The sequence below is a fragment of the Rhinopithecus bieti genome, unplaced genomic scaffold, assembly GCF_001698545.2.
Source record: "Rhinopithecus bieti isolate Rb0 unplaced genomic scaffold, ASM169854v2 scaffold_64046, whole genome shotgun sequence".
Classification (NCBI taxonomy): domain Eukaryota; kingdom Metazoa; phylum Chordata; class Mammalia; order Primates; family Cercopithecidae; genus Rhinopithecus; species Rhinopithecus bieti.
The window spans coordinates 109,881-134,623 of record NW_016824176.1 but is presented as its reverse complement, the minus strand read 5'-3'; the positions used below and the strand labels follow the sequence as shown (position 1 = coordinate 134,623).

Here is a 24,743-nt window from a genome sequence, read left to right as displayed (position 1 = left end):
CCTGCCCCACTCCTACTAACTTTCTTTCCCATGTCTCCCCATCCTTTTATTCTAGACAAGCTGAACTTTCTACTGTCCTATAAATATAAATATTACCTGATAACTGAAGTCTCTGGCCCTGTGATTTAAATGATCCCTCCCATCTTTAAAGCCTCTCTCTTCTCTACCTTCCCAAACCTGGACTGTTCTTCAGAACCTATTAAATTCTACTCCCTTAATGAGACTTTCTCCAACTCCTGGGGTCTTTAATGATTCTTCTAACTTAGTCCTTGGGTTCCACAGTTCAGAATTCAATTACACATTATTTTAATTGTTCCTTATTGCATGTATGTGCTAGTCTTGTGTCTCCATCTGCATTTTAAGTTTCCTGAGGCTGGGAACTTAGTCTTACTCTTTTTCTATACCTTCCTTCAGTAAATAAATGTATGCTGACTTAGGAAACATTGCTAACAGGGAATTGGCTTTCTGTATTTTTATTTACTGAGTTAACGGAGGAGGCTGAAGATGGATCCATTTTGTGAGCATGGAAACAGAAAGTAGAAATAGTGCATTCAAACTATTAGTGATTCCAACCTCCCACCCGGCACCATTTGATCAGGATGCCCTTCTGTTTGCATTTTCTCCTAAGGCTGAGGGTTCATCCTCCAGGACAGTAATTTTATTCAAAAGAAGTGGCTGTGAGGTCTGGAGCCAGCCCTTTTCCCTCTCTAAATGTGCTTTTTCTTGGATGTAAAACCAGGCGATCTTAACTAGTGTGTAAAACTCTAAAGATGTTTCCATCTTCAGTCACCAATGATTCTATTAAAGCAAAGCATTTTTTAGCTTGGTCTTCTAAGTTTGTTCCTTGAATATTCAAAATCAGGAAGGAAATTTATACCATTGTGGCCTCCTCTTAGGGGAAATAACAACTTTTATGCAGACACATTACTAATAAATTAAGCCCAGCAAATGAGATCCTTGCAAAAGCATAATGGTACATATTTAACCTGAGCAAATTTCCAAAGCATTCTCTTGTGGGGCTAAAAACACTCATTCTTCGGTCACATATTACACCTGAACGTGGCCCCTCAATTTGGCTCACTTTTGCACCCTACAAGGGTATTCGATCTTGCATGATTCCAGGGTGCCCTCAATTCAATACTGCCCAGCGACTTGTACAAATAACAAAGTTAACGTTTATTGAGAATTGTAGGAGTTAGCCCAGGAACATTCCCCCACTTTTGAAGAACCAAGACAAATTGAAGAAACTTGGCTGAAGAAGTACCAAGACAAATTGAAGAGACAAGCTCTTTGAAAGGGCTTTTGATATCTAGCAGGGCATCTTTTGCAGAAGGATAAATTGAAGAATTAATAACCACATTTATTTATTTATTTATTTATTTATTTATTTATTTATTGAGACAGAGTCTCACTCTGTGGCCCAGGTTGGCGTGCAGTGGCACAATCTCGGCTCACTGTAACCTCCGCCTCCCGGGTCCAAGTGATTCTCCTGCCTCAGCCTCCCAAGTAGCTCGGGACTAGAGGCGTGCGCCACCATACCTGGCTAATTTTTTGTATTTTTAGTAGAGACGGGGTTTCACCATGTTGTTCAGGCTGGTCTTGAACTCCTGACCTCAAGCGATCCACCCACCTTGGCCTTCCAAAGTGCTGAGATTACAAGCTTGAGCCACCATGCCTGGATAATAACCAGATTTATTAATAACAAAATTTCCTCAAATATTTTAAGAAGAAAGGCCACTGATATAAATGAAAGATGCAGTCACATTCCATCTTGGTGATTTATACTTTGAGGAATTTTTTTAGAGAGAGAAGAGTATGGTGTTTCTGGAAACATGAGTTGCAGAAATAATACATATTTGTTGTGAATATCTGCAAATGACAGAAAATGGAAAAAAAATGAAAATCATCCGTAATTGAACTCCACAAAAAAACTAACCACTGTTACTATTGCCACCCCTATTGCCAAAGCTCCACATTTAGGGGAACAGATGGGATTTGAACCCAAGTCCCAGGCCTCCAGTGCCCTTGTGTTTAACAGCTGTGTGATCTTCCTTCCCGTTCGTATAAGAATGTTTTACGTTTATGGTTTCTGACATATTTATCTCTTAAAATATATATTAAAATAATTAGAGTTAAAACTTTGTTTAAATTAAGCTGCTGACTTTCTCACATCATCTGTGTTAGTAAATCATATACAAGCCAAGAAAACAGGGCTTGGAAGCAGAATCCCTGTTACAGGCTAATGTTCCCTGAGCGTGCGTGCACGTGTGCGCGCGTGTGTGTGTGTCAGTGCATTCACATGCACAGCCACAAACCACTTCCTCAACCCAAAGTTTGACGGTGAGGAAGCTGGCACACTGGCACTTCAGACCACTAGTTGCTAGCAGACATTTTGTCAGCCTGATGAACAATAATAATCAATATCTAATTTGTGCCTGCCAAATGCCAAGCCACATTCCAAGCACTTTACATGTATTTTCTCCTTTAATCCTCTCAGCCACTTTATGAAATAGATGCCATTATTATCCCCATTTCCAAATGAGAAAACTATGGCATGGGAAGGTTAACTATTTTGCCCAAGGTGGCACAGCTAGTTACTGGTGGAACCAGGGTAGACACCATGCTCTTAATCCCTAGGCTTTACGTAGCACTGCCCCGTATGTATGGCAGGGAGCCTAGACCTCAATACCCAGTCAGAACAGAAGGAAATTGTAGCCATTGTCAATGGCCAAGCCAAGTCTTAAGCCTGCCCTGGTGACTTCTGAGGACACGTGAGGGCCAGAAATTGTGACTCTAATGGCAACTGGCTCTGCTCACACAGCCCACCAACCGGCCCCATCACTGTGTACCAGGGGTGTTAGAATCAAGCAGAAAGAAAAAGGCTTTGCCATTCTTAACCTTCACAGAGCTTTTGTCTTTCTAATCAAGCTCCTAACACCTTGCACAGCATGTAGACAATGCTTGATATGCTACCTTTTTATCGTTTATTATTAAATACTATTAAATAAATAATATCATTTGTTATGAATGCATTTATCGTCTATTGTAGTTAAGACAGGAAACAAGTGGCTTTAATGAAGACCAGATCAGAATTGGAATAACAGCCAGGTTGAGGTGAGGCTGAAGTACAGATCTAAGGCTTCCAGAATTTCTCCTGATGCAGAACCTAGAGGGTCTCACAGCCCAAAGTGAGCCTGAGTTCCTCAGGCCCCTTGTGGGGGGATAAAGGAATGGACTGTGTCAGGATGAGGCTGAAGCCAGGCAAGTCTCTCCTGATGCCTACAAGTATACATGGCGTCCTGTTGCCACCTTATCTATGCTGCACATCCAGAAAAATTATTGGTTGGTGAAAAGAAGTGATTATACAGAAATGCCTGTTTTTGCTCCCTTAGATTGAAAACTCTACAAGACAAACAAGGATATATTTCCAAAAAGGTAGCGTAAGGCACCTATAAGCCAAAGCTGAAGTGATCACTGTTTATGGTCCTACATGTGCATTCTTTCCAATCCTTGAAACAAGTCGTCCAGGAAGGCATTATGAGTCTCATTTTAAAGATGAGGCAGCTGAAATACTGGGAGGTTGTATACCTTTTAAGGTTCCATATACGTAAGCATAGGAAATGAGATTCATAACTAGTTTGTTTGACACTAAAACCTATTCTACCCGCCCCCCCAGCTTTTTTTATAGACAGTCTTCGTCTGTGGCCCACGCTTGAGTATAATGGCATGATCACAGATCACTGCAGCCTCGAACTCCTGGGCTCAAGCAATCCTCTCACTTCAGCCTCCAGAGTTGCTGGGGCTCCAGGTGCACTCCTCTTTACCCAGCTTTGTGTGTGTGCGTGTGTGTGTGTGTGTGTGTGCATGTGTGTGTGTGCGTGTGCACGTGTGTGTGTAGAGACATGTCTCATTATGTTGCCAGGGCTGGTCTCGAACTCCTGGGCTCAAGCAATCCTCCCGTCTCAGCCCTCCAAGTTGAATCCTATGTTCTTTTAATATTGCTGTATTACCTCTGTCTATTCTTTCCTTGACTAGGATATACAAATTTCCAGGCACATCCGTATAATTATTATTTTTTGGGACATTCAAGTGGGTTACAGGAGCCCAGGGAAGTTCTCCATTTTTCTTCACCAAAGGTGAGAAAGAGGCTTTGCCATTAACACATGGGCCACATCTGCCCACCACACACCTCAACTCATGACCCTTTCTGAGCCATCTCTGACATTCCCTGCCAAAGCTGGTACCACTAGCCTACAGCCAGGCTTGCTCTCCCTGCCACAAATATCACCTGCCAGGTGTTGGTTACAATTTGGAAGTCTGGTTCCAACATTTCCAGGGATCTCAAACAAGTGCCTGCCACCCTCAAACGACCAAATCTCCTCTCCCAAGCCTGGCCAAAACTTTCTTGTTTCTGCTTCAAGTTGCCTTTTTTAGCTTTTATTTTGGGGATTGAACAAGAGCTATTCCAGAATTGCAGAAGATAGTTTCCATGGTTCCACCAACCCAAACACTAAAACTGAGAGATGGGGGACAGATGCAACATGCTGCTGTCCAGTTTCATGTGGGAGATGTCATTGCTCTGCCAAGTCTCTGGAGATGACCTGCCCCTTGGGTAAAAGAGATTTCAGTGAATACTCATTTATACACCATACACATTTCTAAAAAGTTAGTCTACGACTATCTTGGAACTTTTAAAACATCAAGAAAGAAAGTTATGTATTAACCAGCTATCCTCCCAGTACGTCTCTGTTTATTCCAAAGGGAGTGATTAAAATTTGCTGACAGCTTTAAAAATTATCAGGGAATGGCCAGAATGTCGCAAGTTTAATAATTAACAAAGTTTAGAACCCAGAGTCAAATCCAGAGACTTTAAAACGTAAATCATTGTATTGGTCACCTACTAACTCGAAAATTCTACACACTACACTCTCGATTTTGGCCATTTCATCTACTAAAACCTCCATCGTACACATTTGTAACCCCAATTTCGTTCCAACTGCTAGATTTCTCTCCCTGGGTGTCCTCCCAGAACCCCCAACTCTAGATGTCCTATCTATTCCCAAAACCTTCTCTCCCTCTTCTTCATATCCCCTTTTTGCTAATATCACCACCAGATATGACACACACCATTTCATGCATGGCGCTCTGTGAATAAAAAATCATCAATGCCATTCATTGTTCACAGAAAGACCTAAACCTTTCTGACATACAAGCCTCCCCACAATTCATCCCAACTGACTTTTCTAGCTTTCTCTCCCACCAGACCCCTCTGGCAACTCTCCACAATGAAGCTCTTAAGTTCTCCTACACGTTGCCATGTTCTCTCACAGTTCTTTCTGTGGTTTTGTACAAGCTGCTCTTTAGTTTAAAAATGCTTTCTTCATCTAGTCTCCTGGTGAATTCATATTCATCCCTTTAGACACAGTTCAGATGCCACCAACTCTGTGAGTTCTTCTCAGATTTTCTCAGAGTTTGATGTTCTCTCCAATCACCTTCCCTAGAACTTTTTATGTGCACTACTAAAGCACCTGTCATAGGCCAAAGAGTAGTAATTATTCTTGACTGTCTCCCACATCAGCTTGTGAGGGTCCCAGGAACAATGGCCCTGTATAAATCATCTTTCATTCCTTTTGGGACAAAATGTGGAACAGGAAGTAAATGTTCATTGAATGAATGATGAATCAATGAATGGACCCCTCCCATGGCACGCACCACCTTCTACCTTGTATTGTGAGTATCCCGTCTCCCTTCTTGAATTGACAAGTCTTCTGGGGCAAGAACAGTATGATCCATTTTTGAAACCCCTACACAGCCTCCCTCAATTCCTATTGTCTGAATAAATGGGTAAAACTCTTGAGGAGCTTGTGCCATATTTCAGACTCGTCAATGCTATTTCACTCACATTGTTTCACTTGCCCTATAATCTAGCAGTGACTAATTGGTGTTATCCCCATGTAGCAGATGAAGCAATTGAGTAAGACTGGGCTTTGGAAGCCTGCTTTTTTGGTTCTTAGAACAATGCCTATTCCGTGGAATGTTCTTGAGAACAGTCAGATCTACTCATCAGTACCTTGTTTTGATCAGAGTTTGGGAGGATGAACGCAGAGGTTTCACCATTGCTTGCAAAAATAGCTAAACCTTTATCTACCTTTTCCAGATGAGTCTAACATGAGTCATGTGATTGAACCTGAAGGCTTGGAGTATGAATCAGAAAGGGACAAATCATGAAGGGAAAATAGAAACATCTGAACCCATTAGGCATACTTTAGTAAGAAAATGACTTTGGGGGCCTGAAAAGAGAAACTTCAGCTTCCGTAAGATGGGGTGCTATGCAAGGCAGCATCAAGAGGCACTTAGTAATATTTTCTAAAACACCTAAGTAGGTATGCTTTTAAGTCCAAGTTCCTCTAGGAGAGAAGATGTCAAAAACGCTGAAAGAAAACTGAATTTATACACAGCCTTGGCCAACCTCAGCATGTTGTGATTACGCATCTATGTACCTGCAACACCAGGCACAGGGCCTGGCATGGGTGAGCTCACCTGAGCCTGCTAGACAGACATGGTAGCCTGAGATCCCACCCAAAGGGGAGGAAGGCTGGAGCAGAGGCAGGAGGACGGGACCACGGTCAGCACCAAACACCCAATGCCTTGGTTTTTTCTCCAGCCACAGGAGAATCAGAACAACTCTGCCCTGCCCTCCTTCCTGGCAGGGAGCAAGGCCAACCCCTACTTCCCGAAAGCTACTTGAGAATTCCTTAAGGCAAGTCTTAGACACCACATCCACGGGTCTGGAGGTGTCCTAATTACGGCTCAAGTACTAGGCAGCGTTACGAGGTGGGCCAAAGCATGCCCAGGGGGCCATTAAACAGGCTGTACTGAGAGCATTGTTGATTCCCATTGACCCCATCCCATAGGATCTGCCAGATCCTCCACAGAGGGTGTGTGCCCCCACTACCCCCATCCCTTCTTCTGGCTTCTATTTTCGGTGCCCTTGGTATGTACACAGCCCCCTGTGGCTGAGGGGTTAGTGTCTGTTCCCATCTTTGCCAAATATGGGCTAGGCCAGAGAGCAAAGCTGCCGTTTGGCCACCCCGCACTAGGAGTGGGGTGGGGTGGAGTGGGGGTGGGAAAGGGATAGGAGGAAAACAGGCATTTGCCAAAAAGGCACTGCAGCCTCAGGTTAGATCCATAACAATCACAGAATCTCAAAGAATCAGGAGGGCCTGGAAAGTCTTTGGCAATCGATTGGCCAGGCTCCAACCTCTTCTGTTCAAGGTCGTTTTCCCGATGCCAGGACAACACCACCATGCGGTGCATGCTTGCTCCAAGCGAGGGTGTGGAGTGTCCAGGTCAAGTTGGAGCAAATGACTGACCTTTGTGCCACCTCCCCACCCCTTTTCCCTGGCTTGGAAAACTCCAGCAAGCGAAGGCCCAGCAGCCTTCTGGGGGAGAAGTTCAAAGTCTGGCCCCAGAGGTGCAACAGGCTTCCAGCCTCTGGCCTCTGGGTCCGAGGAACGCACCCAAAATTGCCCCCAAAGGAGGGTTCAGTGCACGGCACTCCGGACCCACTAGAGCCCCGCCCGTGCATGGAGAGTCTGGGGACTGCAGGATCAGCCCCTGCCCCACGGCCGCCCCCCGCGTCTCCCCCAGGCAGCCACCTGTCCGAGCGCGTGAAGAGGAAGGAGGGCGCACAGCCGCGACTAACCTGAGATGCCGCCCCCCACCACGACCACGTCGCATTTGTTGCTCATGGCGCTCGCCCCGTTTCAGGCCTCCCTGCTGCCCGCTGCTCCGGTTTCTGGGCCTCGATCCCAGTCCTGCCTGCCAGCCAGCCCGCCCGCCTGCCCGCCGGCCTGCCGCGCGCTGCCCCCGCGCACCAGCGCCTCGGCAAGCAGCTATATTACCCGCCCCGGGAGCCCGGACGCGCAGCCCCGCCCGCCCGCCTACGCGCAGGCCGGGTGCAGCGCTGGGCCACCGTCCCCGCCCGCAGCTCTGCCGCCCAGGCCCGGGGAGGGCGGGTGCCTGGGCGGAGAGGTCACTTAGGACCTCGAAGAGTCCCGCCCCAGAATCCCCACTCCTCAGCCTTCTGCACGGTATTTTCTCATCACCCTCCCTAGTGCACTATCAAGCTTGGCGGCTGGGAAGATGGCAAATTGGGGTGTCTTCCTTCAGGGCCCGAATTATTCCTTGGGTGTAGGGCAAATAATAAGAAACTTCCACTGGGTGGTTTCAAAGTACCAGACACTGTGCTCAGCACTTTATGCATGATTCCTGTTCAAGCTTACAACAATCCATTTTGCAGATGCGGAAAGCAAAACATAGTGAGTGACAACATAAGATAAAAAGTCAGAAAGAAAAAAAGAAAAGAAAAGCTAGGAAGATTCCAAGACCCACTTCGATTCACCACACAGTACTATCATTTCTTGGCATTCCCAGCCCACCTCACCTTCCTTCCAAATACCCACTTCTTTCCCCACTCCCCCTGCGTGATTAAGTCAGGAAGGCTCCTCACTAGCATCGCAAATGCCGCACCTTAAATACACTCTGAAGCAATGCAGTGTGTCCTTGGTGGAAGCTGTTCAGGCTAGACCCCAGGAGACTGGTGGCAGCAGGGAAGAGGTCTTGGATGGGCAGTGTGGGATTCAGAGCCCCCAGAAGCAGCGAGCCAAGTTATCTGTGTGACCCTGGAAGGTGGGTCTGAGGAGCCTGTTTTAGCCAAACATAGGGATGATTCAACAAGATTATAGGGGTTTAAGCTAAGGTGACTCCAGGGAAAACAGAAGTTTATTTCTTCTGGACAGTAGGAAAGCCACCTCTGAAAATTAAAAGTGGGAAGAAGCAACATAGGGTGGCTTTTCAAGAAATAAACAGGTGAAGTGCTTCTGTTCAGGCCTGAGAGGGACTGGCTTCAGATCTGGGGAATTTGATGAGAAACTGAAGCAAACCTCTGTCTCATCCTACACCATTCCCTGTATCTACCTGCTACCAAGGTATCTCGAGCTTCTGCTGTCCTCAGATCAGAAGACAGTTTGGGTACTTCTGTGACTGAGTCACAGGTGACAGGAAAAGTCTTCATCCACCTCTGACTTCCATCTGTCCTGCTTTGGTATAAAACAGTCAGACCTTGTCCCTGAACCCCGATCCCTACCTCATGTCCCCACTGCAGAGAATGAAGCTGCCTCACCCTGCAGACAATTTGTGCTGACCTCCTCCTTGCCATCCCCTATCTGGTCCACCTCTGTCCACAGGTCCCTGAAGCTGTGGGCTTCTTGGCTGTGAATACTCTGTCTCCTCACCTAGCCTGCAAGTGAATTACGTGCCAGGTGAGGTAGGATGAATGGAGAGGATCTGCTATGGTTTGAATGTGTCCCCCAAAGTCCACATGTTGGAAACTCAATCCTCAATGCAACAGTGTCAGGACATGTTTAGGTTCCAAGGGTTCCACCCTCATGAATGGATTAATGCCACTATAAAAAGGGTTTGAGACAGTGAATTTGACCTCTTACTCCTTCTAACCCCTCATTGCCCTTCTGCCAAGGGATGACACATTGGGAAGGCCCTTGCCAGATGCCAGCCTCTCAGTCTTGGAATTTGCAGACTCTAGAACCGTGATATAATAAATTTCTCTTCCATGTAAATTTACCCCCTTAGGGATTCTGTACTAGCAGCACAAAATGGACTAACATGAGATCCTTGTGGAATCTTCTTGGAATCTCTTTTGCTTAGTTCCAACAGTGCAAGTCAGCCAGGGGTCTGGGAATCTAAGACTTTGAATAAAAGGCAGACTGATAATCCCTTCTCTATGTCCAACTGGCAATGAGGCCAGGAGAGGAACCACACAGTTCCACAGTATCTGGAGAAAATTCATTAGCAAACATTTTCCCCAAACGAAGGTAATCAGTTACCTTGTGCTCCATGAGGTATATTTTAAAAGGGGTGGCAGGGGGATTGAATTAGACCCCAGGACTTGGTCATAGGAAAAACAGCAGCCACCTGTTGTCCCCACATACAGGCAATCATCCAGATCCACTCAGGGCCCTCAGTCTCTTAGGTGGGATAATTCCCGAGGTCTGTCTTCTCCATCTGCGTTGTGTGGCCAGATGAAAAGCAGGACTTTTCAAACTTGAACGTGCATACAAATCACCCAGGTTTTGGGTGGGGTCTGAGAAGACACATTTCTAATAAGCTCCAGGTGATGTCAGTGCTGCTAGTCTATGGACCACACACTTGATCACATTCTCTATTACAGGCCTCTGCCTCCCCATCATTTTGAGAACCAGCTCCATGCTCTAGAGCCCCTTGCCTATTTCAAGGTGCTCTTTGTAAGAAAGTGTCCATTCATTTTACTGGCATTTATTAAACACCTGCTATGCTGAGCCCTGGAGAAGAGATGAAAAGGATGGAGTCTGTCCCTGCCTTCATGGGGCTCATGCGCTGTCAGGGAAGACATACAGGAAGAGTGATCACAAGCATAATTCTGAATATTGCCCTGGAATATAAAGCAGGACTCAATAACCCAGCCCAGGCAATCATGGAGGACCTCCAGGAGGAAATGACATTTCTACTGGGGCTTGGAAGATGAATAGGAGTTAATTAACTACTGAGGAAGATAAGCACTCCAGGCAGACTGATCAGCAAGTGCTAAATTGAGAGGCAAGCCTGAGGCTGGAATAGTGGAAGAAACATACACAGGCTAAGGTATAAAGAACATCTTTGGCTACTTTTATGACATCACAAATACCACAAAATTAATAGTGAAGAATATGATGATAACCTTAGACAATTAACAATAAATACAATGATAGGAATCATCACTTATTTTTGTGTATGTTTGTGTCTTCCCCTCCCAACTAGATAATCAATTCCTGCAGGAAGGGATAATGCATGATCTTTTATTCATCCATTCAAGAATAATTTATTGAGCAACAACTCTGTGTCAGACATTGTGTTCATCATTAGGCATATGACATTATAAATAAGACACAATGTGAATTCTGAGAAAACTAAATATGGAAACAGACCATTACAATAAACCCAATTCATGTTCCAATGGAGCAGTACTCAACAGCTCTAACCAAAAAGCGCAGAGGAGTGCAGTTTGCCCCAGCAGTATTTGTTTGCCTTTTCAACTTGATGAAATCTATGTCTCTTTCATCAATTAAAATGAACTTACTTTCCTTTCATTTTTTTATTAGAAGACTCCCAAAGAGATAAAATGTTCTTATTACTTCCTTCTTACTGTCCAGCTTTTCATTAACGGATATTTCAGCGAATGTCTCATGATGCCACAGGCGGTTTCAATAAAGAAGTAGGCTGTGCAGAACAGAGTTAACCAGATATTATCTAAGTTGTACATTTTGCCTTTTTNATTTTACCTTTTTAAATGCTGGAAGCTTGACAGGGGATAGAAAATTTGTTTTAAAATTAGATTCTTCAGAGCTTTCCATTTTTTCCACAATGACTCCGTTAATCTTTTAAAACACATGTAGAGGAATAAAGTGATGAAAGGGTCAGCCGTTTCAGCCAGGATGGTTTTTTAATAATGTTAAATTGGAAGTGTTATAGGGCTCCTGGTTCTGCCCAGTGCAGTGTTCATCATCAGCTTGGATCCTAATCTGAGTGCATCCAAATCTTTCCCTTGAGGGCAATGAGAAGGTGGTAGGGGGCCTTTCAATGGAGCAAGACCTTGTTTTTGGACCCAAGGACTTGTTTAGGGGGGATCACACATCCTCAGGCAGTACAAAAGTTGGAGGAGCCCAGCTTCAATCATTTCAATTCAAGTCAAGGCCTTTCACAGGAAAACGGGCTACAGAATCTAGGCCCAACTCAAAAGTCCACAGGCTGGTTTAAGATGCCAAAGGAAAGACCTACCCCAGAGCCAGGGACTGGTCAGGTATTTGATCAAAGTAAAGTTGGCAGGGAACAAGTCAAATGACAGGTGGGCATTCACAACTCACCTCAATTGACCAACAACCATGTGGAGGTGCTGAGCTGGCTTATAGAGACAAGACTGAGCCAGACAGAGAAATGACTCTTACTTCCCAAAGAACCAGAATAAGGCCCTTTTTCTATGGCACCATTGTCATAGTATGGGCAGGACAGGGAACATAGGGGCACATTACGGAGGGGTTGTCCCCAGAACATACAAAGTCAGACGGAGACATCAATCCACAAGTCTTCAGAAAGATAGAGGTCATCCCCAAACATGCTGTAGAGCATGTTGAAGAAAAACAAGACCTTATTTGCATTATAAGTGCTAAGCAATCTGCACCCAAAGTGAATTTTTTTACGATGACTGATGTCAAGACTAAGAATATTTCTACAACTTGGCAGGGTATGGTGGCTCATGCCTGTAATCCTAGCACTTTGGGAGGCTGATGTTGGCAGATTGCTTGAGCTCAGGAGTTTGAGACAAGCCTGGGCAATATAGTGAGACCTCATCTCTAAGAAAATAAATTAAAAAAACGAAAAGAATACTTCTACAACTCATACATGGGGCCCTAAACAAGGAATGATGTATCAGAATAGATGACATGAAAAGAACTGTATGGCACACAGAGGAAAGTCAAATAGCAAAAATTCTGATCAAGAAGGAGAGAAAATCAGAACAAACATTTCTCAAGAACATTGGGTCAAGGATTTTCACCAATTCTTTTAGTAAAAAGGAAATTAGAAATAAATATTAGGGTCTGAATACTAATTATTGGTTGTTGAACAGAGTTATTTTGAATGAATTTTTCTGCTTTATATAATTCTAACTTCATAGTGTAAGCTCACTGATGCAGAATCAATTATTTGGTTACATTTATGTAGCCTTGAGTTAAATAATCTCTGCATGTTTTATTATAAAATAGATATTTATGTCATGTAGACTCCTGATGATGATTGCAATCAAGATACTGGTAACTATGGGTAATCAGATAAGAAAAGTAGCTCTTCTTATAGATGGCTACTGTAGTAAGACATATTCCTGGCTGGGAGAGTTATACGTTACAAAATGATGCTCATAGCTTGGACTTGCATTAACTTAAACTCTTCTATGTAATAGAAAATCAATTTTTATGAATGATTGAAACAAAGTATTCATTTGTATGGGAGAGGGCAAATTAGAGACACTACAGGAAGTTAAAGCCTATGGCTGAGGGTAACGTGTCTACTCCCACAGAACTGAGGATTCTGTGCTCACAAATCAACCAAAATCCAAGAGACTGTCACAGCCTGGATTACCTGGGAAATGTGCAGGAGGTATTCTTATATCTGAAAGTTTGTATCCTTTGACCAACATCTCATTTTCCCATCCCCGAGTTTCTGGCAGTGGCGACTCTGTTTCTATGAGTTTGACTTTTTTTAGATTCCACATATAAATGAGATTATGCAGTATTTGTCTTTTTCTGTATGTCTTACTTCATTTTAGCATAATGTACTATAGTTTCTCATCCATGTTGTCACAAATGGCAGGATTTTATTCCTTGTTATGGCTGAATAGCATTCCATTGTGTATATATATTTTCTTTATCCATTCATCTGTTGATGGATACTTAGGTTGATTCCATGTGTTGGCTATTGTAAATAATGCTGCAATGAACATGAGATTACATATCTCTCTTCAACATACTGATTTCGTTTCCTTTGTATATATACCTGGAATATATACAAAGGGTTTGTATGGTTATATGGGTTGTATATCAGTTCTATTTTTGTTTTTTGTTTTTTTTTTTTTTTTTTTTTGAGAAACCACCATATCAGTTGTGGTGGAAATTTCCACCAACCCACCAACAGTGTACAAGGGTTCCATTTTCTCCACATCCTCACCAATACTTATCTCTCTTTCTCTCTCTTTTTATAATAGTGCATAAGGTGATATTTCATTGTAGTTTTGACTCACATTTCACTCATGATTAGTGATGTTGAGCACTCTTTCAGGTGTCTATTGGCTTTTTGTATGTTTTATGTGGAGAAATGTCTATTCAGGTCCTTTGCTCATTTTTTAATTGAGTTATTTGATTATTATTATTATTATTTTTTGCTATTGAGTTGTATGAGTTCCTTTTATATTTTGGATACTAGCCTTTTATCAGATATATGATTTGCTAATACTTTATCTCATTTCATAGTTGCCTTTTCATTGTGTTGATTGTTTCCTTTGCTGTGCAGAAACTTCTTAGTTTGATGTAGTCCTCTTGTTTATTTTTTATTTTGTTGCCTGTGCTTTTGGTGTCATATCCAAAAAACAACAACAACAACAACGAAAGACTGCCAAGATCAATGTCAAGGAGTTTTTTTTTCTTCCTGTTTCCTTCTAGGTGTTTTATGGTTTCAGGTCTTATATTTAATTAAGTCTATATTCCTTTTTCAGTTAATTTTTGTATACAGTGCATGATAAGGGTACAATTTCATTATTTTGCATGTGAATACCCAATTTTCTCAACACCATTTATTGAAGAGACTGTTCTTTCCTGATTGTGTTTTCTTAGCACTTTTGTCAAAGATTAATTGACCATATATGCCTGGGTTTATTTTTGGGCTCTCTTCTGTGTTTCATTGGTCTGTGTGTCTGTTTTTATGCTAGTAACATACTGTTTTGATTACTATAGCTTTGCAACATAGTTTGAAACCCGGAAGCGTGATTCCTCCAGCTTTGTTCTTCTTTCTCAAGGTTGTTTTGGCAATTCGGGTCTTTTGTGGTTCCATATGAATTTTAGGATCATTTATTCTATTTCTTTGAAAATGTCATTGGGATTCCTCGCATCTATACATCACTTTGGGTAGTATGAACATTTTGACAATATTAATTATCCAATCCATAAACAACGGATGCCTGTAAAACATATTTTAAAGCTTCTATGACTAAAGCAGAGTGGCATCAGTTCATGAATAGACAAAATACTCAACAGATAGGAAATTAAAGAAATTGATTCAATTGCATATAGAAATTTATCATGTAATTAANTCATTGGGATTCCTCGCATCTATACATCACTTTGGGTAGTATGAACATTTTGACAATATTAATTATCCAATCCATAAACAACGGATGCCTGTAAAACATATTTTAAAGCTTCTATGACTAAAGCAGAGTGGCATCAGTTCATGAATAGACAAAATACTCAACAGATAGGAAATTAAAGAAATTGATTCAATTGCATATAGAAATTTATCATGTAATTAAAAGGAGCAGCTCAAATCCTTGAGGAAAAGATGGAGATTGTCATTTCTCCATAAGTTTTATTTTAAGCAGTCTCAAACTTACAGAAAAGTCACAAGTACAGTACAAAGAAACTTCTATTCCCCTGAAGCATTTGAGAATAAGTTGTTGACATTATATTCTATCACTACCCCCAATACTTTAATGTGTATTTTCTATGAACAAAGTCATTCTCCTACATAACTACAATACGGCCCTCAAATTCAGAAAATTGGCAATGAATTATAACTACCAACGAATCCTCCTATCCCGTTTAATTTTTGGCAATTGTGTCAATAATACCCTTTCTAGCAAAAGAACCCAGTCCTGGATCACATGTTGCCTTTAGTTGTGCAGTCTCTGTAGACTCCTTTAATTTAGAATAGTTCTCAATCTTGCCTTGACTTTTCATGACCTTGACACTTTAGACGAATTTTGTATAATTACAGGACATTTTGTAGAATGTCCTTCAATTTGGGTTTGTCTGGTGTTTCCTTGTTATTAGATTCTTATTGTGTATATTTGGCAGAAATAGTATAGAGGCACATTTGTGTTCTCCTAATTGCCTCCTATTCTATGGTGCACAATTTGAATTTGTCCCATTACTGGTGATGTTAGTTTTGATTTCTTGGTTATAGTGGTGTCTGCCAGGCTTCTACTATAAAGTTATGCTTTTTACTTTTGTAGTAACTATTTTGTGGAAAAGTACTTTGAGACTATGTAAATATCTTGGTCTTCATCAAACCTTCAATGTATTCACTTATTTATTTCAGTATGAACTCTCAGATTCTTATTTTATTCAATGGGTTATAATCCATTGCTAACTTTATTTTCATACTCAAATTATCTGCGAGTTAGCCAGGGGGTATCCCTTCAAGATGACTTCTCTGTGTCTAAAATTTCCCTCTAAATGTAGTGTTTAATAAATCCTATGGTATCAAAATAACTGTATAGCCATAAATAAAAAGATAAAATTGGATCCATTCTTCACATTGTGTACCAGGATACATTCCAAATAGATCTGGAATTTAAATGTAAAACAATGAAACATGATGGGTGAAATACTACATAAACTGAGAGTGGGAAAAACTTCCCTAACATTGACTCAAATGCAGAAGTACCAAAAGAAAAGATGAACAAACGTGGTCAATCTTGCCCTTGTGGTGTTCACAAGATGTCCAGGACCCTTTACCTGGCTTCCAGGCAATCCTGTGAGCTGACTTTAGTCTCGCCTGCTTTCAGCAGCACTCCCAATAATTCTATAACATAGACCCTCTTGGGCAAGCCTCCTCAAGTTCACCCAGGCCCATTCCAGCCTCTGCATCTTTTCCAGGAACAGGGAGAGAGCCCTTCCCAGAACCCGAGGAGCTGGCACCCTCATCTCTGACTTCCCAGCCTCCAGAACCGTGAGAAACAGACTTCCATTGTTTAAGCCACCCAGACCGTGGCATTTTGTTATGGCAGCCTGAGCAGACCAAACACAGAATGGCAGGCTCTTTTTCTCTACTCTTAGCCCTCTTCAGGCTACTTTTAATTTTTTTTTTTTTTTTTTTTTTTTTTTTTTTTTTTTTTTTACTTTTCTGCTCATGTACCCTTTCTGAGCCACTTTGCTAAAGACTCCTGTGCCTTCTCTGTTACTTCTGCATGATTTCTTCCTTCTTGGTTCCCTGGTAACATGGTTTCCCAATTTCCCAGGCCTAGCTACTAAGCTACTTTGGCGAAGCTTTCATGTTACTGGAAGTTGCCTTTTTCTGTCTCAAGTAAATCAAAATGAACCGCATTAGCCAGTCTTGAAATACCTTAATGCCATAAAAAATCTTACGGTGGAAATGTCTTCAAATTTTAGCCTGTGAAATTTTCTCTAATTAGAAGTCTTGAGTTTTAGGTAGTTTGTGGGGTCGGGTGGTGGGGGGGCATGAATATTTAAAATTTGGAAAATTTTAGCTGAAGAAAGGATGTTTAAAAGAGCCAGCAGAGTTCAACTAAGTCCTTTACTACAGGTTTTTGAAAAGAAGCAATGTGACAAAGCCTATGGTCTTACTTATGGTTTTCTGGTGCATCACTTTGGAAAATTGCTAAAACAATGGATTTTTTTAAGCCATTCTACCGCACACAAAAACAATGATAGTTTGGGAGGGGGTGGGATTATGTTATAGGCTTAATAGAAGTCTTTCTACATGATACATTAGATCAAAACACCCACATGTACTCCATAAATATATACCATTATTATTTGTCAATTAAAAATAAGTGGAATAATATATTGGTTTTAAAAAAATGTTTATGCTATAACAACTTTTTTCACAGCTATCTGTGCCACATAGAGTAAAACTATGATTATACTAGGATGTCCAAGATTCTCTGAACTCCTGGGTGGCTTTCTAAATTGTGCTAACAGGAAAAAGATAATAATTATGCTCCTTATAGAGACCCAAGTCAAAATGGCAGTGTATAGACTTATTTGGAATCTTGATTAGAGGAAACCAACTGTATTTTGGAAACAGCTGAGGAAACTGATATGGCTAGAATGACATTAAGAATTATTGTTCATATTATGTGTCATAACGGCAATGATGGTTATATTCAGAAATGTCTGCCAAATAGAGATGCATACTTAAGTATTACAGGATTGAAATGACACAGTGTTTTGAGATTTGGTGTAAAAGCACTCACGGAAAAATAAAATAGTGGTGGCTTGTAGTATAAAATCAAAACTGGCAAAACAGTGACAGATGTTGAAGCTGAGTGAGAGGTTGCATGGGGGATGATTAATATATTCTTTCTACTTGTAGAATTCATGAAATTTGCAGAATACAATATTTTAATAGTACGTTGAACTATAATTTATTAAGCATTATTTTTACCATGCCTCAAATGATTGTGAAAGTTTACACCGTTGTTTAAACTTTTGTGGCAACTAGATTGAGTAATAGAGGATTTGCCTATAGTCTAAAGAAAAATAAAGTTTTCATCCATCTTTCTATTGGTGAATCATTTTGGTTTAATTTTTTCTCCACCTGGAAATTCCCTGAAAAAATAACAAATAAACCTTTTTCACCTCCTTCAAGACACATGAAATTTAATTACCTTCCATCTTTAGAGGACTAGTGAGGTGAAGTCATAGAAGCTGGTAAAGATCCTTTGGAGATTGTAACACCCCTCTGTTACCTCTTCAGCAGTCTACCGTAAAGCCTTGGAGGCAAAGAACAAGGTCAGCAGCAACAGGCCTCAACAATGAGGGATAGAGAAGCCCTAGAGTCTCGAAATTAGGAAGCAGGAAGTAATTGTTCATCTCTAAAATTTCCTTCCTATAACAGCCAGCACCCATTTGTACAGGCCAAGAGAGAACTCAGAACTCCTTGGCTATGAGAAAGCAAGTGATAAAAAGCTCAAATATTGTGAAGTCACATTTTATGTGACATAGCTCCTGTTTTTTTAGTACTCTGCTATATGTGGACATTTACTGGTAAATTCCAGGAAGCAGAAACATTTTCAAAGGTCCAAAAAGCATTACTCAGAGCTTGGTGTTGCAAATAGAAATTGACCTGCTGAAATCAGGTTTTGGGGTGCTATTTTGCAAAAACTGTGGCTTTCTTGGCATTCAAGTGAAGCATTTCATAAGTGCCTGAGATTTAGAGAAACCCAGTAATTTTCAGTCATAATATTCACTATAGAACTAGAAAAATGTTCATTTATTGCAAAAGGCTACAATGAAATAAAATATTATTTGAGGGTATAATTTCCGTGGTTAATTATCCAAATAATTGAGGTTAGAACAAGTTGTTTCTCTACATTAACAACATACTAATGCCTTATGTAAAACTCTGGTTTGAAATGTAAAGAACTAAAAGGCAACTCATCTGCCCTATCTTTCCACAAAACAAAACAAAACAAAACAAAACAAAACAGCGTAGGACCAGTCTCCTCTCCTAATGTGATATTTAGGAGTCATATCCTAAACTCCACCATTTCCTGGAAGTCTATTCTTTACTTTAGATCACAGTTGATTTAACTGTGATGTGAATATGAACTAGTATTAGGTTGGTGCAAACATAATTGTATTTTTTGCCATTAAAAGTAATGGTAAAAACCATTGGCCAGGTGCCATTACTCACGCCTGTAATCCCAGAACTTTGGGAGGCCGAGGCGGGCGGATCACCTGAGGTCAGGAGTTCAGGAACAGCCTGGCCAACATGACAAAATCCTGTCTCTACTAAAAATACAAAAATTAGCCAGGTGTGGTAGCGGGCTTCTGTAATTCCAGCTACTCAGGAGGCTGAGGCAGGAGAATCGCTTGAACCCAGGAGGCGGATGTTGCAGTGAGCCAAGATCAAGCCACTGCACTCCAGCCTGGGTGACAAGAGCAAAACTTCATCTAAGGAAAGGAAAGGAAAGGAAAGGAAAGGAAAGGAAAGGAAAGGAAAGGAAAGGAAAGGAAAAAGAAACCACAATTATGTACCTTTGCACCAGCTAATATAAATAGTCACTGTCCCTACCTTTGGAGGAAGAATAACTTTCTACCTACATTAAAGGAATAAGACAGCTGATTGCTTATTTGGGTACTGACTGTACATCCAGTTCTGTGTCACATGTCCTTGGAGATGTAGGGAAAATACTAGAGAGCATTTGCCCTAAAGAGGGTTGCCATATTGAGCAAATAAAAATATAGATGCCCAGTTAAATTTGAATTTCGGATAAGCAATGAATAAAATTTTAAGATAAATTGTTCCATGCAACATTTGCCACATACTCATACTAAAAAAATTGTTTAATGTCTCTCTGAAATTCAAATTTAGGTAGATGTCCTGTATTTTATCTGGCAACCCAGTCTCCCAAAAATATTTCCTTCTGGTTCAGGAGGAGAAATCAACACATTGAAATCAATTTGAGAGTAATAAGTAGTTCAAATGTTATATTATGGGGCACAAAAAAGGTCAAGTGTTAACAAAAGTGGAATTCCTCCAATAGGCAATGTGCTACTCAAGGAACTGTGTCTTTTGGGACTTTTCCTATGTCCCCAGACCTTAGCACAGTGGCAGTGGTGTTTAATGGATCCTTAATGTGTTTAATAAATGAGTAAATAAATGAATACATCAGTCAGTGTGAGAGGATTTGAGGTGGGTCTTGAAGGAAGATAAAGATATGTGTAGATAAAGAATAGCAGAGAAAAGGAAAGGACATAGCTGTGCTGGCAGGAGACTGGGCAGAAGCAGCTGTCACAAAGGAAAGTTTCTATAGCAGTGGTTCTCAAAATTTTTTCTAACTGAGAACAACTTAAGCAGAGCAAAAGATTCCACAGCTGCTGACTCTACTTGTTGCATTTTCCAGTAGGAAAAAATAACTAATGAAACAAAATTAACTAAAAGTCTGAAGAAATGCATGCAATGCTCCTAGAAAGACTGATGTGAAGATTACCTTTTTAGGTCAGTTTATACCTCTTTAGGGGAGCTCTTGTTACCCACTAGTGGCCTAGGAACTATATTTTTAGAAATATTAGACTAGAATGTAGGTGTTAAGTTTCTTGAGATAGAAAATGAAAAGTAAGAAGGCAAATACTAGGTCCTCAACATTTTTTTTTCTTGAGACAGAGTCTAGCTCTGTCACCCAGACTGGAGTGCAGTGACATGATCTCAGCTCACCGAAGCCTCTGGTTCAAGCGGTTCTCCTGCCTCAGCCTCCCAAGTAGTTGGGACTACAGGTGTGCAGCGCCACACCCGGCTAATTTTTGTATTTTTAGTAGAGACGGTGTTTCACCATGTTGGCCAGGCTGGTCTCAAACTTCTGGGCTTCAAGTGATCCCCCTACCTCAGCCTCCCAAAGTGCTGGGATTACAGGTATGAGCCACCATACCTGTTCGACATTTTGATATGAAAGTATTCATATGAAGTGCATACACTCTGGCCTGGCAGAGTTTAAAGGATTTTTTTTTAAGTCACTTAAAGCCACCTGGGACCAAGAAGGAACAAGACCCAAATTCTAGAATTGCTTCAGGGTAGATCAGGTTGCGATCTCAGTACAATTGACATCTGGACAGGATAATTCTTTGTTGTGGGGGCCCACCCTGTGCATTATAGGATGATTAGCAGCATCACAGCCTTTTATCCAGTTTCTATGGTTTGAACGTTTGGATCCTTCCAAAACTTATGTTGAAACTTAATCTCCAGTTGAATAATATTAAGAGATAGGAACTTTAGGAAGTGACTAAGTCATGAGGACTCCTCTCTTGTGAATGGGATTGAAGTCTTTATGAAAGAGGCTTCATACAGCGTTCATCCCCCTCTTTGTCCTTCCGCCTTCCACCAAGCCAAGTGAGCACATAATGTCTGCCTCTTCTACCATATGAGAACATAGTAAGAAGGCCTTCACCAGACACTGAACCTGCTGGTGCTTTGACTTTCCAGCCTCCAGAACTGTGAGAAATAAATTTCTGTTCTTGATTAATTACCTAGTCTCTGTTTTTTTGTTATAGCAGCACAAATTGACTAAGACACCACTAGGCGCCAGTAGTACTCCCTCCCCCATTAGTTTGTGACAAACGAAAATGTCTGCAGACGTTGCCAAATGTCCCCTGGGGGGCAAAATCACCCCCTGTTGAGAACCACTGCTCTAGATGAAAGCACCCTGTACCAGTTGAATTACATGACTAAGAAGTCTCTACTGTAATTATTTTTCTATCCAATTGAGGCAAATAAGGGATAATTTTGGCAAATAGAGCCTGTGAATTTGAGAAATTTGTCTCAAAGATGAATAAAAGTCCTGCCAAACATGAATACTGGATGATGAAAAGGCGAATTATGACCTATATCCATTCAGATCGCACACATTTACTTCAAAGGTCTAGACTTCAGTGGTCCTGGGTCAAGTTCAGTTAGATTTCCTCACTGAAATAAGTGCACTTGACAATGAAAGGCAAATAATTATCAGCTAATTACAGGGATGACTACCTTTAATGTACGCTTCTGCATCTACAATGTTGAATAGAAGAAAAATTACCCAAAATAAAGAAAAAGGAGAAAAGCCCTTGGAAATCTGGGATCTTTCCTGAGAGGCAACTCCCCTCAAAAAACAAATGTTATGCTCTATCAGTTCAAAACCCCTCTGGAAATGTGCACATCCGGTATCATTCTACCAAAACATGTAGATTTCATATTGCTTGCCTTTTGTTATATTATACTAGAGACATCATTTCATCATTTGGAGAAGCAATCACTGCTTCCAACTAATATTATGGAGCTCATAAATCTCTCCCTATGGGAGAGATAAGATATATTTTTCCACATGATAATCATTCTATTTTTCCTATTATGAACTTAGTGACTTTAAATAAATTCTTATTTTCCTGATAATTTTAAAGTGAAATTTAGTATGGAATTTAAAAATGTGGATAAGGCTGAGTGCAGTGACTCATGCCTATAATCCCAGCACTTTGGGAGGCTGAGGCAGGTGGATCACCTGAGGTCAGGAGCTCAAGACCAGGCTGGCCAACATGGTGAGACCCCATCTCTACTAAAAATACAAAAAATTAGCTGGGCGTGGAGGTACATACCTGTAATCCCACCTACTCAGGACATTGAGGTAGGAGAATAGCTCGAACCTGGGAGGCGGAGCTTGCAGTGAGCCGAGATATTGCCACTGCACTCCAGCCTGGGCAACAGAGCGAGACTCCATCTCAAAATAATCAAATGAATAAATATAATAAATTTTTAAAAAATGGATAAAACGAATCCATATTTTGAAGGCCCGCTGTTACAGGGGAATTATTGACCAAATATTAATGAAAACTCTCTTATTCTTATGTTAAAAAATAATAAAGCACTGAATAAAATTTCAGAACTCCAAGTGATAAGTATCAGTCAAAAGGAATTTTCAATAAAGTCCCTTAATTTCCTACTTACGGTATAATTAAGTAATAATCAGATTTAGCACTTCTATTTCTAGCACCATGATACACTAAATATCCTGGAAGTTCTTCCAGTACAAAATAGCTTAAAATTCTAGATAAAATATAACAAACACCACATTATGCTAAGGGAAAGAAACCAGATACAAAAGGTCACATATTGTATGATCCCTTTTATATAAAATATTCAAAATAGGTAAATCCATAAAGACAGAAAGCTGAGTGGTAGTTGTCGGGTGCTGAGGGAGGGGTAAATAGAATGTTAACTGCTCAATGAGCATGGAGTTTCTTTCCCTTTGGGGTGATGAAACATTTTGGAAGCAGAGTCATGTGGTGGTTGCGCAACATTGTGATACATTAAATGCCACCAAATGTATGCTTCAAAATGGTTAATTTTTATGTTATGTGAATGTCACTTCCATATAGAAAATAAAAATTAACAATACTTTCTAAAAGGTGTTTGTTTTATATATATACAGATTTCCATAAATTATATAAACAAAATTTATATGTAAACATCTTTTTAATTGTATAACCAAGTTAACGAGAAAGTGATAGAAATCATAAGGGGCGCAGTATAAGAAGCAGATGGAAATACAAGTGGTTATTTGAAACTACAGTTATCTTGGAGCCTTTGATGATTTCCCTAACCAAGGGAATTAGATTTTAAGGGCAGAACCAGGACCGGGGGAATCATTTGGGCCCACATGGCATGAAATGTTCTGAGACTAAAAATGAAGTTCAAACACTAAAAGGAATAGGTCGATGAAAGTGTTCATTGGACACAAGCCACCTGTCCAGATGGGAGGAAAAATAAGAACATATTTTGGCCTGGAATCTGGATTTGAAAAAAAAAAGTTTCGTCTCTGTAACAGCAAATGACAATGAATGATAGAAATGGGTGGGGAAAGTAACAGTTAAAGACTTAAAAGACTTCTAATGAAGAAGGATAAATACTTATATTAAACTATTAAATAAAATTAAACAAAATTATCAAAACTTAAGGAATTGAAATCACAAAGGTCAGTACATGGGAAGTAAAAAGGAAAAGAACTAAAATATATAAAAGTGATTTGAAAAGCAAAAGGTCATATAAAGTGAATAGGTAAAAGGAAGGGTTTTTAGAAAGCATAGCCCTTAGTCAAAAAATAGAAAAGAAAATAGGGTACTAATTTATAGAAAAATAACTTATAACAAGTTAAACTACTACTGTACATAACCAACACAGAAATGCCAAGTTACTAATAACTTTCAAATAAAATAAATTTATACACAACCATAGTAAGGAAAAATAACAGCTACACAACTAATAGCAGAGTTGGTGACAATTCCTAGAAGATGGTAGGCTGTGGCCATATTCCATGTAAGGGCCTAGGCAGAGGCCCTCAACAGAGGCCAGGGTGGTAGGGTCTCAATTCCAGAGGTCAAAGCCCTGCCCTTTGGCTATTTATAAGATTACTTGAAACCCAAGACACTCCCTCAGTACAAACACATATGTAGAGACACTATGATACTAGGGATAGAGGTTTCTCTGAGATCAGACAACTGACAAATGACAGAACTGTCACTTCACCTCTGGTCTTCTGAGTCAAGAACATAGATTTCTATCACTTCCCTGAATTCTCAACTTTAAAACAACGAACAGTGAAGCAATTAAAC

At 40.7% G+C, this 24,743-nt stretch overlaps 1 protein-coding gene across 1 annotated transcript in view; it reads right to left on the bottom strand.

Moving 5' to 3' along the window:
* LOC108522075 (amine oxidase [flavin-containing] B) overlaps nt 1–7,924 on the bottom strand; it is a gene marked incomplete at its 3' end in the record, with an annotated part of 107,879 nt that extends 99,955 nt beyond the window's left edge. The window contains 1 exon segment of the mRNA XM_017862181.1: nt 7,706–7,924. Coding sequence (XP_017717670.1) covers nt 7,706–7,751 — 46 coding nt within the window.
* Between the last annotated feature and the right edge of the window lie 16,819 nt (nt 7,925–24,743).